A 15,883-nucleotide genomic window follows, 5' to 3' on the forward strand; every position below is an offset into this window, starting at 1 on the left:
GGATTTATATCTTCATAAAATATTTTAACACCACCCTGGCTTATTTTAAATTTGTATGTAGCAATTCTTCAGTTGTCAACTTAATCAGAAAAATTGTTATGACTTGATCACTTTTATTAATAGATTTTCATTTTTTAAACATCTAACCACTTTTTCGAACTACTTTCATACCTTACAATAACTTCCCAGCAAACTCAGAGGGACACTTGAATAAACATGTAAGTCAGAGTTTCCACAAACTTGAGTGCTTTGAAAGACTTTCCAACATACTGCACGTATACCAAGGATAACAGAGTTGAACCCTCTGGTTCTTGCATTACACCACGGTTTCCCAGGGCCAGATACGTCTTTAAATGAACTAGATTGTGCAATGGGAGACACATCATGGAGGTCAGCTACTATTTGTTATTGTATCATTGCTCATAAAGCCTCCCGTGTTCGAGAATGGCTGTTTAAGTTATTGTAGTCAACACAGATTCGTTTATATTGCCATTAGATTTTCTCTCAAAGAAGTATCATGTTGAAGCTTTTTTTTTCCTCTTTTAAAATATAATTGACAAATAAAAGTTAATCTGCTTGAACTTACTTTATGGCTAGAAACCATCTCTGTCCCACTGCTGTCAGCCTTGGATTGACTGGGTCCTCCATTGTTATTCTTGCTGAGTTCCAGTAACAATCAGCAAAATATCACAGGCATCTTGGCTACAAAATATTACCACTTTTACCCCTGAGCTAGTCGCTACAGACAGTGGATAAAACACAGGGTTTGGGGTCAAAAGACCTGGGTGTGAATTCCAGCTCATTTGCTTACTGCCCAGGTTAAGTGAACAAGTCATTTTAACTACTCTGGTTCTCAGTGTTCCTAATTCATAGAACAGATGTAAAAAATGCTACTTTCCTGACCATCCCACAGGGCAGTTAGCGTGTTCAAATGTGAAAGCACTCTATAAACTATGAAAGGTTGGTATACTTGGTCAGTATTATGGGGATACAGATAATAGAACACAAATTTTAACTTCCTATGGGCTCTGAAAATCTGCCACATTTTTTTGCGTTCTCCAGTTTTTAAGTCTTCACTGCTTATCCCCGCCACCACCATCTTTAAGCTCTTTTGATTGAAATCTGTGTGCTTCATTCGTTTATTTCTTAGTCTGATCCTTCAAGGCTGCTAGTTATGCTATGCCTTTATGTTAGAATTTAATTTTCATAGTATTAAATAGGAGGGAGAGAAATCTATTTATAGGAGTATATCTATTTTCTTTTTCATATTTTATATCAACATAGGTGCATAGGTGACATCAGCTGTCAGAAGTGGAATCTCTTTCTGGTGTTCTTCTAGGTTCCCGTCTTTTGTTCTTGTTCCTAAAATATGGAGCCTTTAGTGACACGTGTCTGTCAGCATTTCCAGATCTTAGGCTACACAGCTTTGCATTCAGAAAGAGAACAGCATACGGTTGTTATGACCTTTGGCAACAGAGACCCCTCAATGTGTGCAGCAGAAGGGCCTCTTACTTGCTGGCTAGCTGAACCTTTTCATAAGATCTCACTATTCAATTTTCAAATGGAACGCAAAGCTCATGATTAATGCTCTATGATAATTGCCTAACACTGTTCCCATGCTTGCATTTTGCTGTATTAAGGAAAGAATTTTGGTTAGCATATACTTACAAAACTGCCCTGCTGAGTCACAGTGCCAAGAAGGCAACGCATTCAAGAGCAGAATGGAAACACTGACATTCAGTGCAGCATATCGCAGCCAAGTGTGATGTGCCACACTGGAGCCTGATTTTTATACAGCACAGTTAGGTAACAGTGGTGGCGGGAGATGGCAAAGGAGGCCCGGGTTAAATGCCTTCCTACACCCTTTTCTCCTTCCAGGATGTCACCAGGGCTAGGCCAATGTGATGCCCGAGACAAGGATCAAAATGACATCAATGTGCTATTTCCACTTAATAAAGCAATCTCCTCAGTGCTCTCCTTGATCATACTTGAAGACTGGATTCTGTAATCCAGCTCCACCAAAATCAAATAATTTCAGAACTTTTAGACTTTTTTTTTTTTTAACGAAAATCTTTCTTTTAATATATCCCCTCCTGTCTGGTGAAGCATGCTTTGGGGATGTGGTCACATAGGGAGGCTCTGCTTCTACAGTGACATTGTAACTCCAGCCGCAAAAATGTCAACAGGTTTTTCAATGAACTACGTTAGTACCTGTCTGTCTCTACTATTTAGCAGTTACAAGAATCAACTATCATGGGGAGGATTCCCTGATAGGTTTTTGAACTTAAGGTAGGTATTGGGATAGCAGAAGAGAAAGGGAAAAAAAAAAAAAAAGTTTGTTAAAGGTTTACATGATATTCAACTGCCTAAATATTACTTGTTTTTAATATTTATTTTTTGTTTCACCCCCACTTCCTACAAAAAAAATATAAATTAAAAAAAAAACACCTCACATTGGAAACTTGCCTTTGTTCTCTAAAAATTTGGAGGACCCTTTCTACATTTACCAGATCTCCTGTATCAAATCCCTCTGAGCACATGCTAAATGTACCTTTCCTACACTAATATTCATAGTCACGTTAATTTCATTTAAGTAATATTTGCGGATTTTATCAGGCTTATCACCTAATTATTTTATTGATACATATTGATCAATAACTAGAATCAGGAGCTGTTTAGCAGAGTCGGAGCCATGGAGGAACACCAAGATATTGACATCTAAATAGATGTGTGGGTAGGGGTGTGGACTTTTTTTTTTTTTTTACTAAATTAGAATAAATACTTCTGTTTCTAAGAACTAGCAATTAGGACTGTCATGGAGAATTATCAAATACTAAAAAACCTGTGGTTGAGACATACAGAACTTTAGGATTCAGACAGAGGGCCAGAGAGATTTTGGTAGAAATGATGCCTGGAGATAGGCTGGTGGGAAGTCTTGAGATGACTCAATGATTTTTTTTCCTATATAGCTTTTAATCCTTTGTGTCTCTAAAGTAAAAAATATAGCTTTGCTATAATAGACGTAAAGGCTCCTTCAAGATTGAAATTTTTGTGTGAATTCATATTAAAAAATTCATACTGAAGAATGAGTTAAGAGGTCAAGATGAGAAATACTCTGTATTTTTATATTCTTCAATTTTAAAGGAAGTTCAAAGTAAGAATGAAATAATATGGATGAAAGAGTTTGAAATCGTAAAAATTTCAACATATTCCTCTGTGAAGGAAATACTTGTAATACAAAGATGCAGGACATTTTATTGAAAATAATAATTTTCATTTTATTTGAATGACTAAACATAACTTTATATTGGTTTTTCTTCTTTTTAAAAAATCTAACAGAGAAGAAAATCACGATATTCAGACCTTGACTTTGAGGTAAGTTTCTATGGATTTTTAAAATAATTTTAATTGCTTAAATTCGAGATTGACATACAATTACTTAGACATATTACTCCGCAGTATGTAGGAGCTCTACTTTTTAAAAATGAAATGAGAAGTCAAACATTTTTAATTAGAATTCATACTGTAAAACTACTTGTAGAAAATTATTTTAACTTCTAATTGATTTAGATGTATGCTAAACAGATATTCCAAACAAAAAATCCACTTTACTAAGACAAATGAGCAGTTTACGGTGAGGATTGAAATTGATCGGTTCAGTTTGTTGTGAGGTAAGAATGTTGGTTTCTTCATTTCTCATATTTATAACAATTATATTGGTTTTACATCAGTAACTACCTGAAAAAAGAGCCTCTGAGAATGCTTTGGCTGGTTAGCTAGGTTTTTTCTGGAATTGCCTTGTGTACTGATTCCTATTATTTAGGTTCTCTGTGATACATTCCAGATTCTTTTTTCCAATAGCAAGGGTTGGTTCAGTGTGTTCCTGTGTTCAGTAAATGCCTTTTCACAGATATAAACAAGATGAAGATGTTCATTTTCCAATTTGCATTGAATTTATACTGATGTAATATCGATGCTAGAAATTACTGAAATCATACCATTTGAGCAGCTTATGCTAAGCACAAAATTAATGATGTTTAAGCGTCACATAAAAGGCACTTATGCATCTTGGTAATTGGATATGATTCACAGCCTGCTGACATAATTGGATATAATACATTATAAATTTCTCTAGCATATTTGTACTGTTTTGATGCTTACATAGAACTCGATAATCTTGGTTGATATTCCTAAAATTATGGAACCCTTCTAGAATATGGAAACTCCTAAATCAATCATCGTAATTATGTAGATGAATGTTGTAGCTCGGCAAAATACATCAGGTATCAAAAGTGAGACTTAACCGTTTTTCTCTTTTTATTTACTGCATTGGTGAACAAGCTCTGGTTTTACCCTAAAGAGAATTGGCCTTTCTTAGTGAAATTTCAGACCACCAGAAACAAAGTAGTTATAAAGAACCTGACCTCGATGATTATGTGGCAAAATTTCCTACTGATGCATCTCAGTTGTAGCGGCCTGGCATAGGATAAAAACATCATTCTAGCCTCTTAAGTTTTAGGGTACGAAGAAAAAACATTCAGCAATTTTTTTTTTTTTTTTTTTTTTTTTTTTTACTTTTTTTTACTTTTTACTGCCTTTTAAGGGACAAATTTTTTTCTGTTCTTTAGGTCACCCAAAATAGAGGATCATTGTGTATATATTTTTTGTCCTGAAAGCAATAAGTTGTCTTAGTACAAAGGAAAGGAGGCAGGAATTAATCCATGAGGCATCAGTGACAAAATATAGTAAAAACCTAGATCTAAAAGTAAGCCTCAATGCAACCAACCAAAGCCATGTAATCATAAGCTCTGAAAAGAAATCTAATCATATAGGGTCACTTGGAGCATTAGAAAAACTGTTCCTTTTTCATATATTCTCTATGGCAATTCGTCACAGATTCCTTAAGCAGATGCTTAAGTATTTCCTGCTGCTTAGTATCCCAACATATAACCATGGTCTTATCAAACTATTAATAGGAAGATTTTGCAACACAGCACCCCTGGCTAGTTAGCCCTTTAATTACTATAGTTATCTCACGATTGCTAGAAGTGTAAAATTGGGCGCGGGGGGACACTTTGAGATACTACATTTTCTTTCCCAACTTTTTAGTCCCACTCCCCTTACTCTGAGTGCAACTGTAGGTATGCGGCAAATATCTCATAGATGGTGTTCAGAAAAATTACTGCCAGCTTTACATGCGGATACATTTTAATACGATATGTTTGTACTTTGTGGATGGTCCTTGATGAAGAGCCAGAGTTGCCTCCCTCCGCTTTAAATCGGGCTGGATAAATTTTGTTTCTGTCAAGCTACTTGCTAGTCCCCCAGGTCCCACCCCATCAGCTTTACCACACAGGGGCCAGTGTAGGCATTTTGCCATTGACCAGCAGATTTGTCTCCTGGGCTCCTGAAGGTATCTTCCCTTTAGGCCATATACACTCCCCAAAGTCTGTACACAAGAACAGTATTCTCTCAACTCATATATCCATAAAACATTGGCCAGTAAATGGGGGAACGTCCTTTCATGTTGCCAAGCTCCAAGAAAATACTGCGTTTTTAGGAATAAATAGAGCAATATGTTGACTAGTCAAAGTAATGTAACATCAGCTCTTACTTTCAGGAAAGTATACAGAAAATACTGTAGTGATATCCCTTTATTCTGTGACCAAACTCCTTACTGGATTTGCATTCTCAGCTCCAAGCAGAGCTCTAGTATATAGTGTCAACCTCAAAAATTGAACAAATGTAAAAAAGTTTATCAAGTAGCAAATGAGTTTATTTGGAAATTGCAATTCAGGACATGCAAGCCTAGAAAGGAAAAGAGGAAGTTGGGAGGTACTATTCTAAACATTCCTAAAAGCACTGTCGATCAAGAGTCAGGTTTTCTGCATTTAGTGATTTTGTCAACACCTCGATGCCAGGAATGACCTTTCCTGGTTGTCATGTCCCACTGTGGAAGGAAAGAGCATGGTTTTTGGAAGCCATTTAAGGCCACATTTGAGTAACAAGGGATAGAAAGGAGAACTCTCAGGCATTTCCCTCTTAGAGACTGTATCTTATCAAGGCTGTGAGCATTAGAGATCGTCTTGAAATGTTGAGCCAGCATCACCCTACTGATGATAGGTTATTTCTGCAAAGGTTCAACAGGCAACAGGCACAAAAATTTTAAACGATTATATAACACAAAAAGAGAAGCAGAATAGTTTGTGGGGGTACCCAGGTGGCTCAGTTGGTTAAGTGTCCCACTCTTGATTTTGGCTCAGATCAGGTTATGATCTCAGGGTTGTGAGAATGAGCCCCACATCAGGCTCCATGCTCAGTATGGAGTTAGCTTGTCCCTCTCCCTCCTCCTGCTTATGCACTCTCTCTCAAATAAGTAAATAAAATCTTTTAGTTTGTAGAAGGTACTACATGAGGAACTCAAACCTGAAAGTAACCAGCTAAACAGATCAGATGTCAGGAATCAGGTTTTCTCTTAGCCTGGGGAAAAAATGTTCTAAATTCCAGGGTTTATTCCCCTTAGGAACAGCCTGGGAGATATAGGTGATGGCTTTATTTTTCCAGGCCAATGCCAAGGTAAAGGAAAGAAGGGGAAAAGACAGACTTTTGTGTTTAAAGTATGAAGTCTTGATGTGGTGTCTTGAGTGGAAGCAGTCCCCCTTGATGTCCACTACTACTCTTCCACTTGATTGAAAAATCTCCAGGGTTTGTAGAAGACCAGATGTCAGGTGCAGCCATCTGTAGCTGTGGGGTGTATGTTCAGGATTCAAACCCCTGAAGTCTGGCTGGCATCTGGGTAATGAGGAGGACCTGCTTTAGTTCCCTTTCAAGGAGGTTCAGGAGCAGTCTTTGTTCTACATCAGAAGCATGGGGAAAAAATGGAAACATTAGTTTGGAGGGTGATGGGTAGATATTTGAGAAAACCAGAAGAATTTCGGATCTAGTACAGTTTAATAACAGGATTAGAATCTAATATAGACAAAGGTGCAAACATAATTTTTCTCTCTATACTTACCCTGATTTTACCAAAGATAATCACAGTAAAACTACTTTGTGTGCATTAAACTTGGCCTGACTATATTTATACAAGTGTAGCAAGAATAGCGGTTGACCATATAAGCTCTTTTTAAGACCGCTTTGCTGGAACCTTGTAAGCAAGGTGCCAAGTCGATTTTTCTGAGGAGCTTTATTGGTTCCATAAAGTAGCCTTAGTTCCTTAAAAACTGTCCTGTCAAATCTAAGTCTATACACATCTCTCTCAAAATAATCCAGGGCCTTGATAAAGTAGCCAGTATTTCTAATTGTCATTACAAGGAGAACAGATTCTCATTGAACTTAGGGAAATAACTAACTATATTGCCATGTGAAAAAGCACCGAAGAGTTGCGAAATTCTGGAGGGATCAGGTAGGGAGAAAAAGTAAATACTTCATCTTTGTTTACAAAGTTATATTTTACCAAATTGGTGTATGTCATAGATAGCTCTAAAGAAAGGAGAAAAAGGGGTCCTTTTAATGTAGTAAGTAAAACATTAAAGGACCAGTAATGTTTGAAAAGTAGAAGTCACAAAATGGTAATCATCTTCCTGCATTCATTCAATACCATGTTATTCTTATTCTGCTTGAATCTAGTTTTTACATTAGTTCTGGAAATTTTTACCCAAATTTATGATCTCAAAGTTATCAGAAACCTGCACTTTTCCTGAGCTCTTTCCGCGAATCTCTTTGAAGACCAGTCACTTCTGTAGGTACACTTCTTTAAAAGCATCAGAGTAAAACCACAACTCCCTGTAAATGACAGAAGATTTAAAATGGCCATTATTAATGGAGTTGACAAGAAAATTTGGTTTTCCGTATATTTTAAGATTGGAACTGGAATTATGGCCAATAACATTATACCAAGACATCAGATTTCCAGGAATTTCATATAATTTCTAAAATATTTGTATTAATAACATTCACCTGCATAACCTAACCTAAGATGGTTTATCATCACTTATTAGAAAATGCTTCTCATGTAATTTAACATATCAAATAATCCTAAAGGGCTTAATATCTCTCTTTTTGTAAGGAGAAAGAACAAATCAATTATGTTGTAGGGACTTCTTGGAAAACCCAAAGTTAGTTCAAGACTATTTAGAATTGGATCTGAGGAGATTTGTCAAAAATATCAAAAGGTTTTAAAACAATTGGTCAAATAGGATTGATGAAATAATAGTTATCGATTTAACCATGGTAACTAACAATGGTTGCCTGTTAAAAGGCAAATACAGAAAGTCTCATAGTTCTGCTTACATAATCAAAGACCTGATAAAGACAGCAAATACAGAAAATTATTTTAACAAAACATAGAATCCTTTTTTTAAGCCAGATTACATTAAAAGATAGAGAACTTTTTACCATCTGTTATCAAAAGCAGACCAATAGTCCAAGAAAAATTTTGTCCATTTACCAAATAATTAAGGTTTAATTTACTATTAATATTAAAGCTTATTTTTTAAACCCTGATTACAAATTTTATCTAGCTTGGTCATACATGAGAATTTTTCCCAAGGTTCCTTCTTCACAGACCCTCTACAGCTTTCTATGTCCATCTTAGACTGTCCTTTCTGTTTCCCTCAACAGAAACGTATCTCCATACCTCCTACTTTTTGTCCTCATACCTTTTCTAACCAAAAAACATACCCTGCTTTCCTTGTATACAGAGTTGTTTCCCTTATTATTTCTACTAGCTTTAATTACATTTGTTAACACTTAGAAATTTTAATTAGAATTCTTAACCCTTAGAAACCTTAATTTTTAGTGAAAATTAAGCAATTATGAACTGTCTTTTACATTAGCATTTTTTCAGGTTGACAATTTCATGAATACATTTCATAATTTTTAGTACTGTTTTTCAATGTGGTACAAAACATGTTCATTAATAGACCCAAATATCTTTTGTCTCTCTGTAAAAGAAGCCAGAAATGGATAAACCTATGTTCAGTAATCAAGGTGTCCATTTTCTACCTTATTTAGAAATGATGTAGATATTCAATGAATATCCATCATTTATTTTAACTTAGCACAACTTTAAGGTTACCAAAATGTATTAGGGAAACTAAAAAACTTTTTATCCTACTTACATTTATTTTAACAATTATGTTTAGATTACACACAGAAACTTAATATTAGACAGCTAGCCATCAGCCCAAGCTATTTTCTTGCTCACAGATTTTGTGAAAGAAATAACATGAACTTACTGCACTTTAATAAGCCTCACTACAACAAAAGTTTTATATTTAATGCTGAGAACTCTAAAGACACACATTTTAATTGAACCACAACCTTAAACTATATTTAATATCAAATATTCTCCCAAATCATGTGAACTTGAAAAATATTTGGGTTAGTTTCTGTTACATTTCTGAGAACTTAATGCTTCAATTTCAAGCCAATTTAATAGGGCTTGAAATTACTTAACTTTGGTGATACCACCAGAAGTAGTAAAATAACCATATCTATAATGTACATGCATAGACATTCATAAACAGATGCAAAAAGAGGCCCTAGAAGACACTTCAAGGTTTTTTGTTCTGTTTTTTTTTTTAATTCACTAATCTCAGGAGGTAATCCCTTTATAAAAACTTTTGAAGATCTTCTCTGGGTTTAATAAATTAATTATGGTCCATAGTTTGATAGATGAGGAAGTAGGGGTACAGAGGAGGTAGGTGTGGTGCCAAAGGGAAAGGGGAAGTTGCACTGGAGACAAAGAGGAGAGGGAAGGCAAAAAGTAGCCTCAGAACCCCTTTTGTCTAGTTTGAATTGTTTGGTTAATTTAGAAACCTTATTTTGCAAAGAGGTGATTTTAGAGTCTTATATACGTTTGGAAGACTCCAGGTACCAACTATAATAGGCTCCTATTTAGTTTGTTTAATTTTAGACCTGTGGTCTTCTAATTTGGTTCTGAGAAAAACAAGTTTGGGAGGTCAAAAGCTCTCCACAAGAATTCTAAATTATTTTTGATTAACTTGGTCCATTTGATTAAGAATGTGAATGAAGAAGGAATGAACACAAAGCTGGCCAGGGTCCCAGAAGGAGGACCCTTTGTAAAGAATTTAGAGAACTGTGAATCCCATACTTTAAAACCAGAGGGTCAGCAAACAAATGAGTAGTCACCAAAAGGCTGATGCCTTCCAGAATAAAGTCAGAGAGCTCAACTAAAAGGAGGAAGCTTGACAAGAGGCTTACCATGCCAAAAGGGAAAAGATGACTCACAGAGAGTGCAAGAGGCTGAAGCGGCTACCATACACAATGCCTGGAGTTGTTCGTTCATCTGGGTTCATCACCTTCAGGTCCCACTTCTGCCACAACCTTAAAAATCAAACAACAAATATTACTGAGCAGCAAGTGAGTTTATTTGGGAATAGCAAAGGAATTGCAATTTGGCACATGCAAACTATGGCAAACAGTAAGCAAGTCCAGATAACAAGGGGACAGCATCCTTTTATAGAGGAAAGGAGGAAGTTGCAAGGGGTTTTTGTTGTGAACAAAAGTTCATTGGAGGCAAGAGAGTTTGAAGTGGTAACACCTTCTTATTGACTGCAAGTGCAGGCCTCTTACTATTGCCAGGCTGAGAGAAAACTTTATGCAGATTGTGATGAGTGGAAGTGCATGAGAGCTCTCCCTTCATGGAGTCCTCCATTTTGAATGAGGATTCCTTTATTCATTTTCACAATAGTAGGCATTCAATAAATTACAATGTAAAGAATGATTTAAAATTGAAATTAGTCCAGTTTGCTTTAATAAAAAGTTATCAAACGGTATATCTGAGTTGGGGCAAAGACCAGTATTGAAAATGGACTAGGGAGTTAACACCTCAATGACGGCCACATTGGACTTCAAAGATATTTACATGCTATGCAACTCAAGGAGATGAACAGCAGGTAGAAATTCCAGGAGGAGGAAAAGGTATGGAGGTTGGCTAAGGTGTGGCATGCTCAAGAAACCAGAAGCAAATTAAAATTCACTGAACTGTGAAGTCTATAGATAAAAAGAGGAAGTAATTTAGAAACCATATAGTGAAGAACGTACACCCCAAGGGAGGAATTTTTACCTAATTTGTTATGAAAAGCTGCTAAAACGTTCTGTTCTATTATGTTCTGTTGGGTTTATAGTGATGAATGCTTTGCTCTGATCTGGAATTTAGAAACATGACTGGGGCAGTAATAGGAAGGAAAGACTGGAGTAGGGTAAATGAAGTTGAAATACAAATCTGGAAGTGACTAGCCCAGGAAAGAAAAATGGAAGTGGTCGGAAAGGAAAGGAATGAAGGGACATGGCAGAGTCAAGATCTATGGAGTTTGGTCCATAACTGAACATAGGGGAGCAGAGAAAAAGAGGACCCTACAAGTCTGAGCCTGGATTTCTAGTAGTATCATAGGCAGAACTAGGAAAATCAAGCAGACATGGAGTTAGGCCAAGTTGCATTTTAATATTTTGGGGATTAAGGTGCCTTAATAGGATGTTAAATCAGAAATATGAGGTAGGTAGGTTAAATTCTCTCTCTTGGATTGAGGACAAATCTCAAGGAATTCTTAGGAATGCAGTTCCAAACATCTCAAATTGCAATAGACAATATTATCCACTCCATGTTTTTTGAAGATAAAAACATGGAGATAAACCTTGTCACATTCTTCCATGGAACCATGGGACCTCTTTAAAACACCTTAGAATGTTCCTTTGAAGTTCCTAATGAACCCCATTCTTCCAGTAAACCCATGCTTTTCAAACTGGGGAGAGGTGACGGTGAGCAGGGAGCACAAGAAGGCATGAGTCCAGGATAAACATGCCCATCTTTGTGGGGACTTGAATTTTTAGCAGATTTTGGGGAAGATAAAATATTTTGTTACGAACACAGCTAAGCTATGGCATCGAAGGTAAGATTTATATTACTTTCTAAATATAAAGCATACAATTTCAAAGAAATGTCACTCTCTGCTTTGTCCCCGATCTCCTGCAGTAAGTGCACTCTGTTAAGCAATCAGCACACTTGGAGAGGAAACATTCGAGCAATCCAGTCCTATGCTACATCCATCTTTTCTATAATGCTAAATTAAACTATTGCAAATATTTGCAGCCAAATATAACCTTGGGTGACAGTGACAAAATAAAAAATAATACATACCTTATTCAGTTTTTTTTAGATCCTTTGTCTAAGCCCTGGATATATATTTATTCAAATAGAAACATGCTTGAAACATAACTAGACACTAGTAATGTCAGACAGTCCGTGGGGCTGCAGGTTCTGTCTTAGGGGTACTCTGGGACTCTGGCCAGGGAAAGGTACAGAAATCATTCCCTTTTCACAATACGGCTTCAGGAATCAAGAGTAACTCCTGCAGTGTGTGTTGCTTCCTTAACATTAGTCTTCATTCACTTCCAACTAGTATTCAACAACCCACTCCGGACTGAGGACTCCTATGCAATGCAAAAAAAGAAAAATAACCGTAGGTTTATACTAGTAAATATGAACAATGAGAGCATAGTTGTCTATATTTCTAAGGCTAGAAAAGGTAATTTAGGTGGAATGGTTTCTAAATTCTATCAACATGACTTCCAGGCCCCATAATCTAAATTTTTCTAACAATTTCTCTGTTTCTAAAAGTCTACATATAGTAATGCCTACCTTATCTGTAGTTCACACTTAAATCCCAGCTCTGTGATTCACACTTCTGAATTTAGAAAAGAAAACTTCAGGCAGTTTGTTTCAAACCCACCTGCAGGCCATTTATAAGCCACCTGTACGAAAAATAAGAGAGCACAATAGGATCAGAATAGAAGGCAGGGATCCTGTCTGGGGCCAATAAAAGAAATCTCCCCTGGAGCAGGAGGACGCCTTGAATAGGAGAGAAGACGAGGTTTATGATAGCCTTCCGTGCGGTAGGCACCCTCCCCGGCCTGTGTACGTGTGCCGCCTCGTTCATTCATCCCATGCACATTCATTGAGCACCTGCTACTACCAAACACTGTGCTAGATATCAAGGATACAAAGTCACTGTCCACAAGGTGTTCAGAGACAAGATATGGAGACCAGCCCCTCAAAAGATAACTGCAGTACTATGGGACAGTTGCAGGGTGACCAATATCCAGTTTACCGGCTTGCTACAGAAGGCACCTAACCCACCCTTGTTTCTTTCGCCTGCTTTTCCATCTGAATAGGGCATAATCACAAGCTTGACTAATCTAAAGGAGGGTGCTCCCTGAATATGGGATGGATCTAAGATAGCAGCAGGCAGAGAGAGTTGACTTTGGATTCAGAATGCGCTCCAGCTGTCTCACCACGGATGGGAGCTTGGGAGCTTTACTTCGCCTCCTGAGCTTCAGTCTCCTAATCAGCAAAGTGACATAATCACTCCTACCTCCCTGGGTTATTGTGAGGACGGAGAAAGACGATAATGCCTAGCATTTCTGAAGTGCCTCTTACCTGTGTCCTCCAGTGATAAGTGACGTGTGTCCCTTTATCAGTCTTCAGAACAACCGTGGAAGGTCACTCCGACTCCCAAAACTGGGAGCTTTAGCTACGGGGAGATTACATTTGGTGCCTCTGACCACACAATTTGAAAGTGGTGGAACAGATCTAAATCCAAGTTTGTCCAGGCCGAAGCTGTTAGATGCATACAGGTGGTTCACATCCTGATTTGTTCTCAAGTCTCTGAAACTCCATGAAAGTACTATACAGCCTATCCCTTTTTCTCTTGTATCAACAATTAAAAGACTGCAAAGACAGCCTCCCTTGAGTTACAATATATAAAATGACAGATGAGAGTATGAAATAAGCTATTTCAGGAGATATTTTTGTGCAATTAGGTTGCTGATCCTCTCAGGATGGGGGTTCATACGCAGCTTCAAAGAGTGATGTCATAATAACCCGAGTCGGGAAGGGAACAGTACCAAGCATTCCTCTTTATTGCAAAAGATGCCTATGTTATTTGACAGGAGTTATAACTCAGGCAACCTGAATTTTATATATAGTGTCAATTAGAATATATTTATTTAAAAAGAAAATGTACATAAGTTAAAGTTTTATCATCTTCACAAGGCTTTAGAAAATTGAGTTTTTCACAGAAGTCAGTTTCTTTGGGACACAGGATGTTTCAGTCACAAAAGAAAGAAAAAGGTAAACGGATAAAATCCTAAGGTGAGTAAAATCCAAAAAGAGCCATTAAAATGGGCCAGTAAGATTTATAAGCACAAAAACTTCTAATTAGGTGGTTAAGACAATCAAAGACATGAGTGCTGCAAATAAATATTCAGACAAATAAAAAGATAAAGGGAAACCCTTATTATTTGTGAAAACTAAAACTACAGCTACGTTTTTATCCCAAAACTAAAACTACAGCTACGTTTTTATCCCAAAACATTGCCAGATTGGAAACTGTCCAGTATTTACTGTGACGCCAGCTTCCATGTCAATGGAGGCTTCCCCGACTGAAAAAGCTGAAAGGTGTACTTAAGTCTATGAACAAGAAGGAATCATGCCTGGAAAACCAAACTGAGCCCTGACTCAGCTGAGCTCTTGCTTGGCAGCTCTAATATGGTACCTCTGCTGGAACCACCAGGCCATCATTGCTGTGGTGATTCCTGGCTGTGCCAAGGTAACAATTTCAAATTAGAATGACTCTCTGGCATGCGCATGGATTTGCAAGTTATGTTTCTAGGTAGGAAGAGCCCCAGATTTTAGCATCCACATTTTTAATTTCTTTCCACCTTGTTTGTGGCATCTGTGAGATTTAGTACTCAGAGCAGCTTTCATGAACCTATGTAGAACATTGCGAAATGTTTTTTGGTCATTTAACATTTGCATTCACCATATATATATATCTGAGTGTCTTCTAACAGTGTAGCTTTTCAAAATAAAATCCACTCAGTTCAGAATCAGCTGCTGCCTATTCAATCAGAATATGATTATAAAAACTCCAATTAATATACCCTCATTGCCGTGGGATACATTTAATACTTTGCTTCATTAAACATGCTTTGTCGAATAGAAATATTTGGTTGCATGAGACAGAGAGTGACTTTGACTACCAACCAAAAGAGAATATCCTTTGTTGGAAGGATATGGAAAAACTGACCTTTTGGCCAGTAGACAGTAGGGACCTCCACTGACATTTCCACCAGCACTGGCAGACATAACTCCCCAAGGCAAAGTCAGGACCCTGTCATAAGATGGAAGATAAATAGAGACTGCACAGACAAAATCATCACATGCCCACCTTAAAATGAGGAAGCTGTGCCAAGAACATCAACTATCTTATAAGAGAATGTGCTCCTTGTCTTTGGAAAGGAACGCTCTCACTGAGGAAAGGGCACAAGATTAAAAACTATGCCAGAAATTCTCTGAATTTTAGAAAATGGAAGAGAGAGAACAAATGAGATGAGGAATAACTGATTTGAGAATTTTCAACTTCAAAATAAGTATGTGAAAATTTGGAAATCTGCCTCACTTGCATTTGTCTTAGTGAATTCCCCTCTCACTTACTCACACAGACACGCCATTTGTTTTACTTATCTCAGTCCTAAAATAATGTGTATTTGAGTTCTTATGTGATTAATGCCTATGTCCTCCATTCTACCTTGAGCTGTAAGAGGGGAGAAGCTCTACCGGATTTTGCACACCATTGTACTTCGGCATCTCGCACAATATGTGGTGCTCATGAATTATGCATTAACTGACAGGATGAAGTATCTTTAGAAATGTCAGTAGCGTGACATTAGTCCTACTGCACCCTAGCAAAAAATAACTACATGGTAAGATTCATTGTTATAAAGAACGCTATTTGAAAGTTAGAGCCAGAGTTCATATTCTGATGACTATAGTTTTTGTGTGTGTCTTTTTCTTAAA

General features: G+C 37.1%; 1 protein-coding gene and 1 long non-coding RNA gene across 6 annotated transcripts in view; one reads left to right on the top strand and one right to left on the bottom strand.

The window, feature by feature from the left end:
* ADGRB3 (adhesion G protein-coupled receptor B3) overlaps positions 1-15,883 on the top strand; it is a 695,949-nt gene that overhangs the window by 669,083 nt on the left and 10,983 nt on the right. For all 3 annotated transcript variants that reach the window (XM_026507135.4, XM_048219740.2, XM_057303989.1), the window contains one exon: positions 3,340-3,375. In XM_026507135.4, coding sequence (XP_026362920.3) covers positions 3,340-3,375 — 36 coding nt within the window. The remainder of the gene's footprint in view (positions 1-3,339; positions 3,376-15,883) is intronic.
* LOC113261142 (uncharacterized) overlaps positions 5,755-15,883 on the bottom strand; it is a 119,671-nt gene continuing 109,542 nt past the window's right edge. For all 3 annotated transcript variants that reach the window (XR_003318281.4, XR_008956226.1, XR_007190183.2), the window contains 5 exons: positions 12,665-12,777; positions 12,164-12,456; positions 10,228-10,350; positions 7,689-7,785; positions 5,755-6,854 (listed from right to left, as the gene is read on the bottom strand). This is a non-coding gene — a long non-coding RNA (uncharacterized LOC113261142). The remainder of the gene's footprint in view (positions 6,855-7,688; positions 7,786-10,227; positions 10,351-12,163; positions 12,457-12,664; positions 12,778-15,883) is intronic.

This window comes from Ursus arctos, unplaced genomic scaffold, assembly GCF_023065955.2.
Source record: "Ursus arctos isolate Adak ecotype North America unplaced genomic scaffold, UrsArc2.0 scaffold_29, whole genome shotgun sequence".
Lineage (NCBI taxonomy): Eukaryota > Metazoa > Chordata > Mammalia > Carnivora > Ursidae > Ursus > Ursus arctos.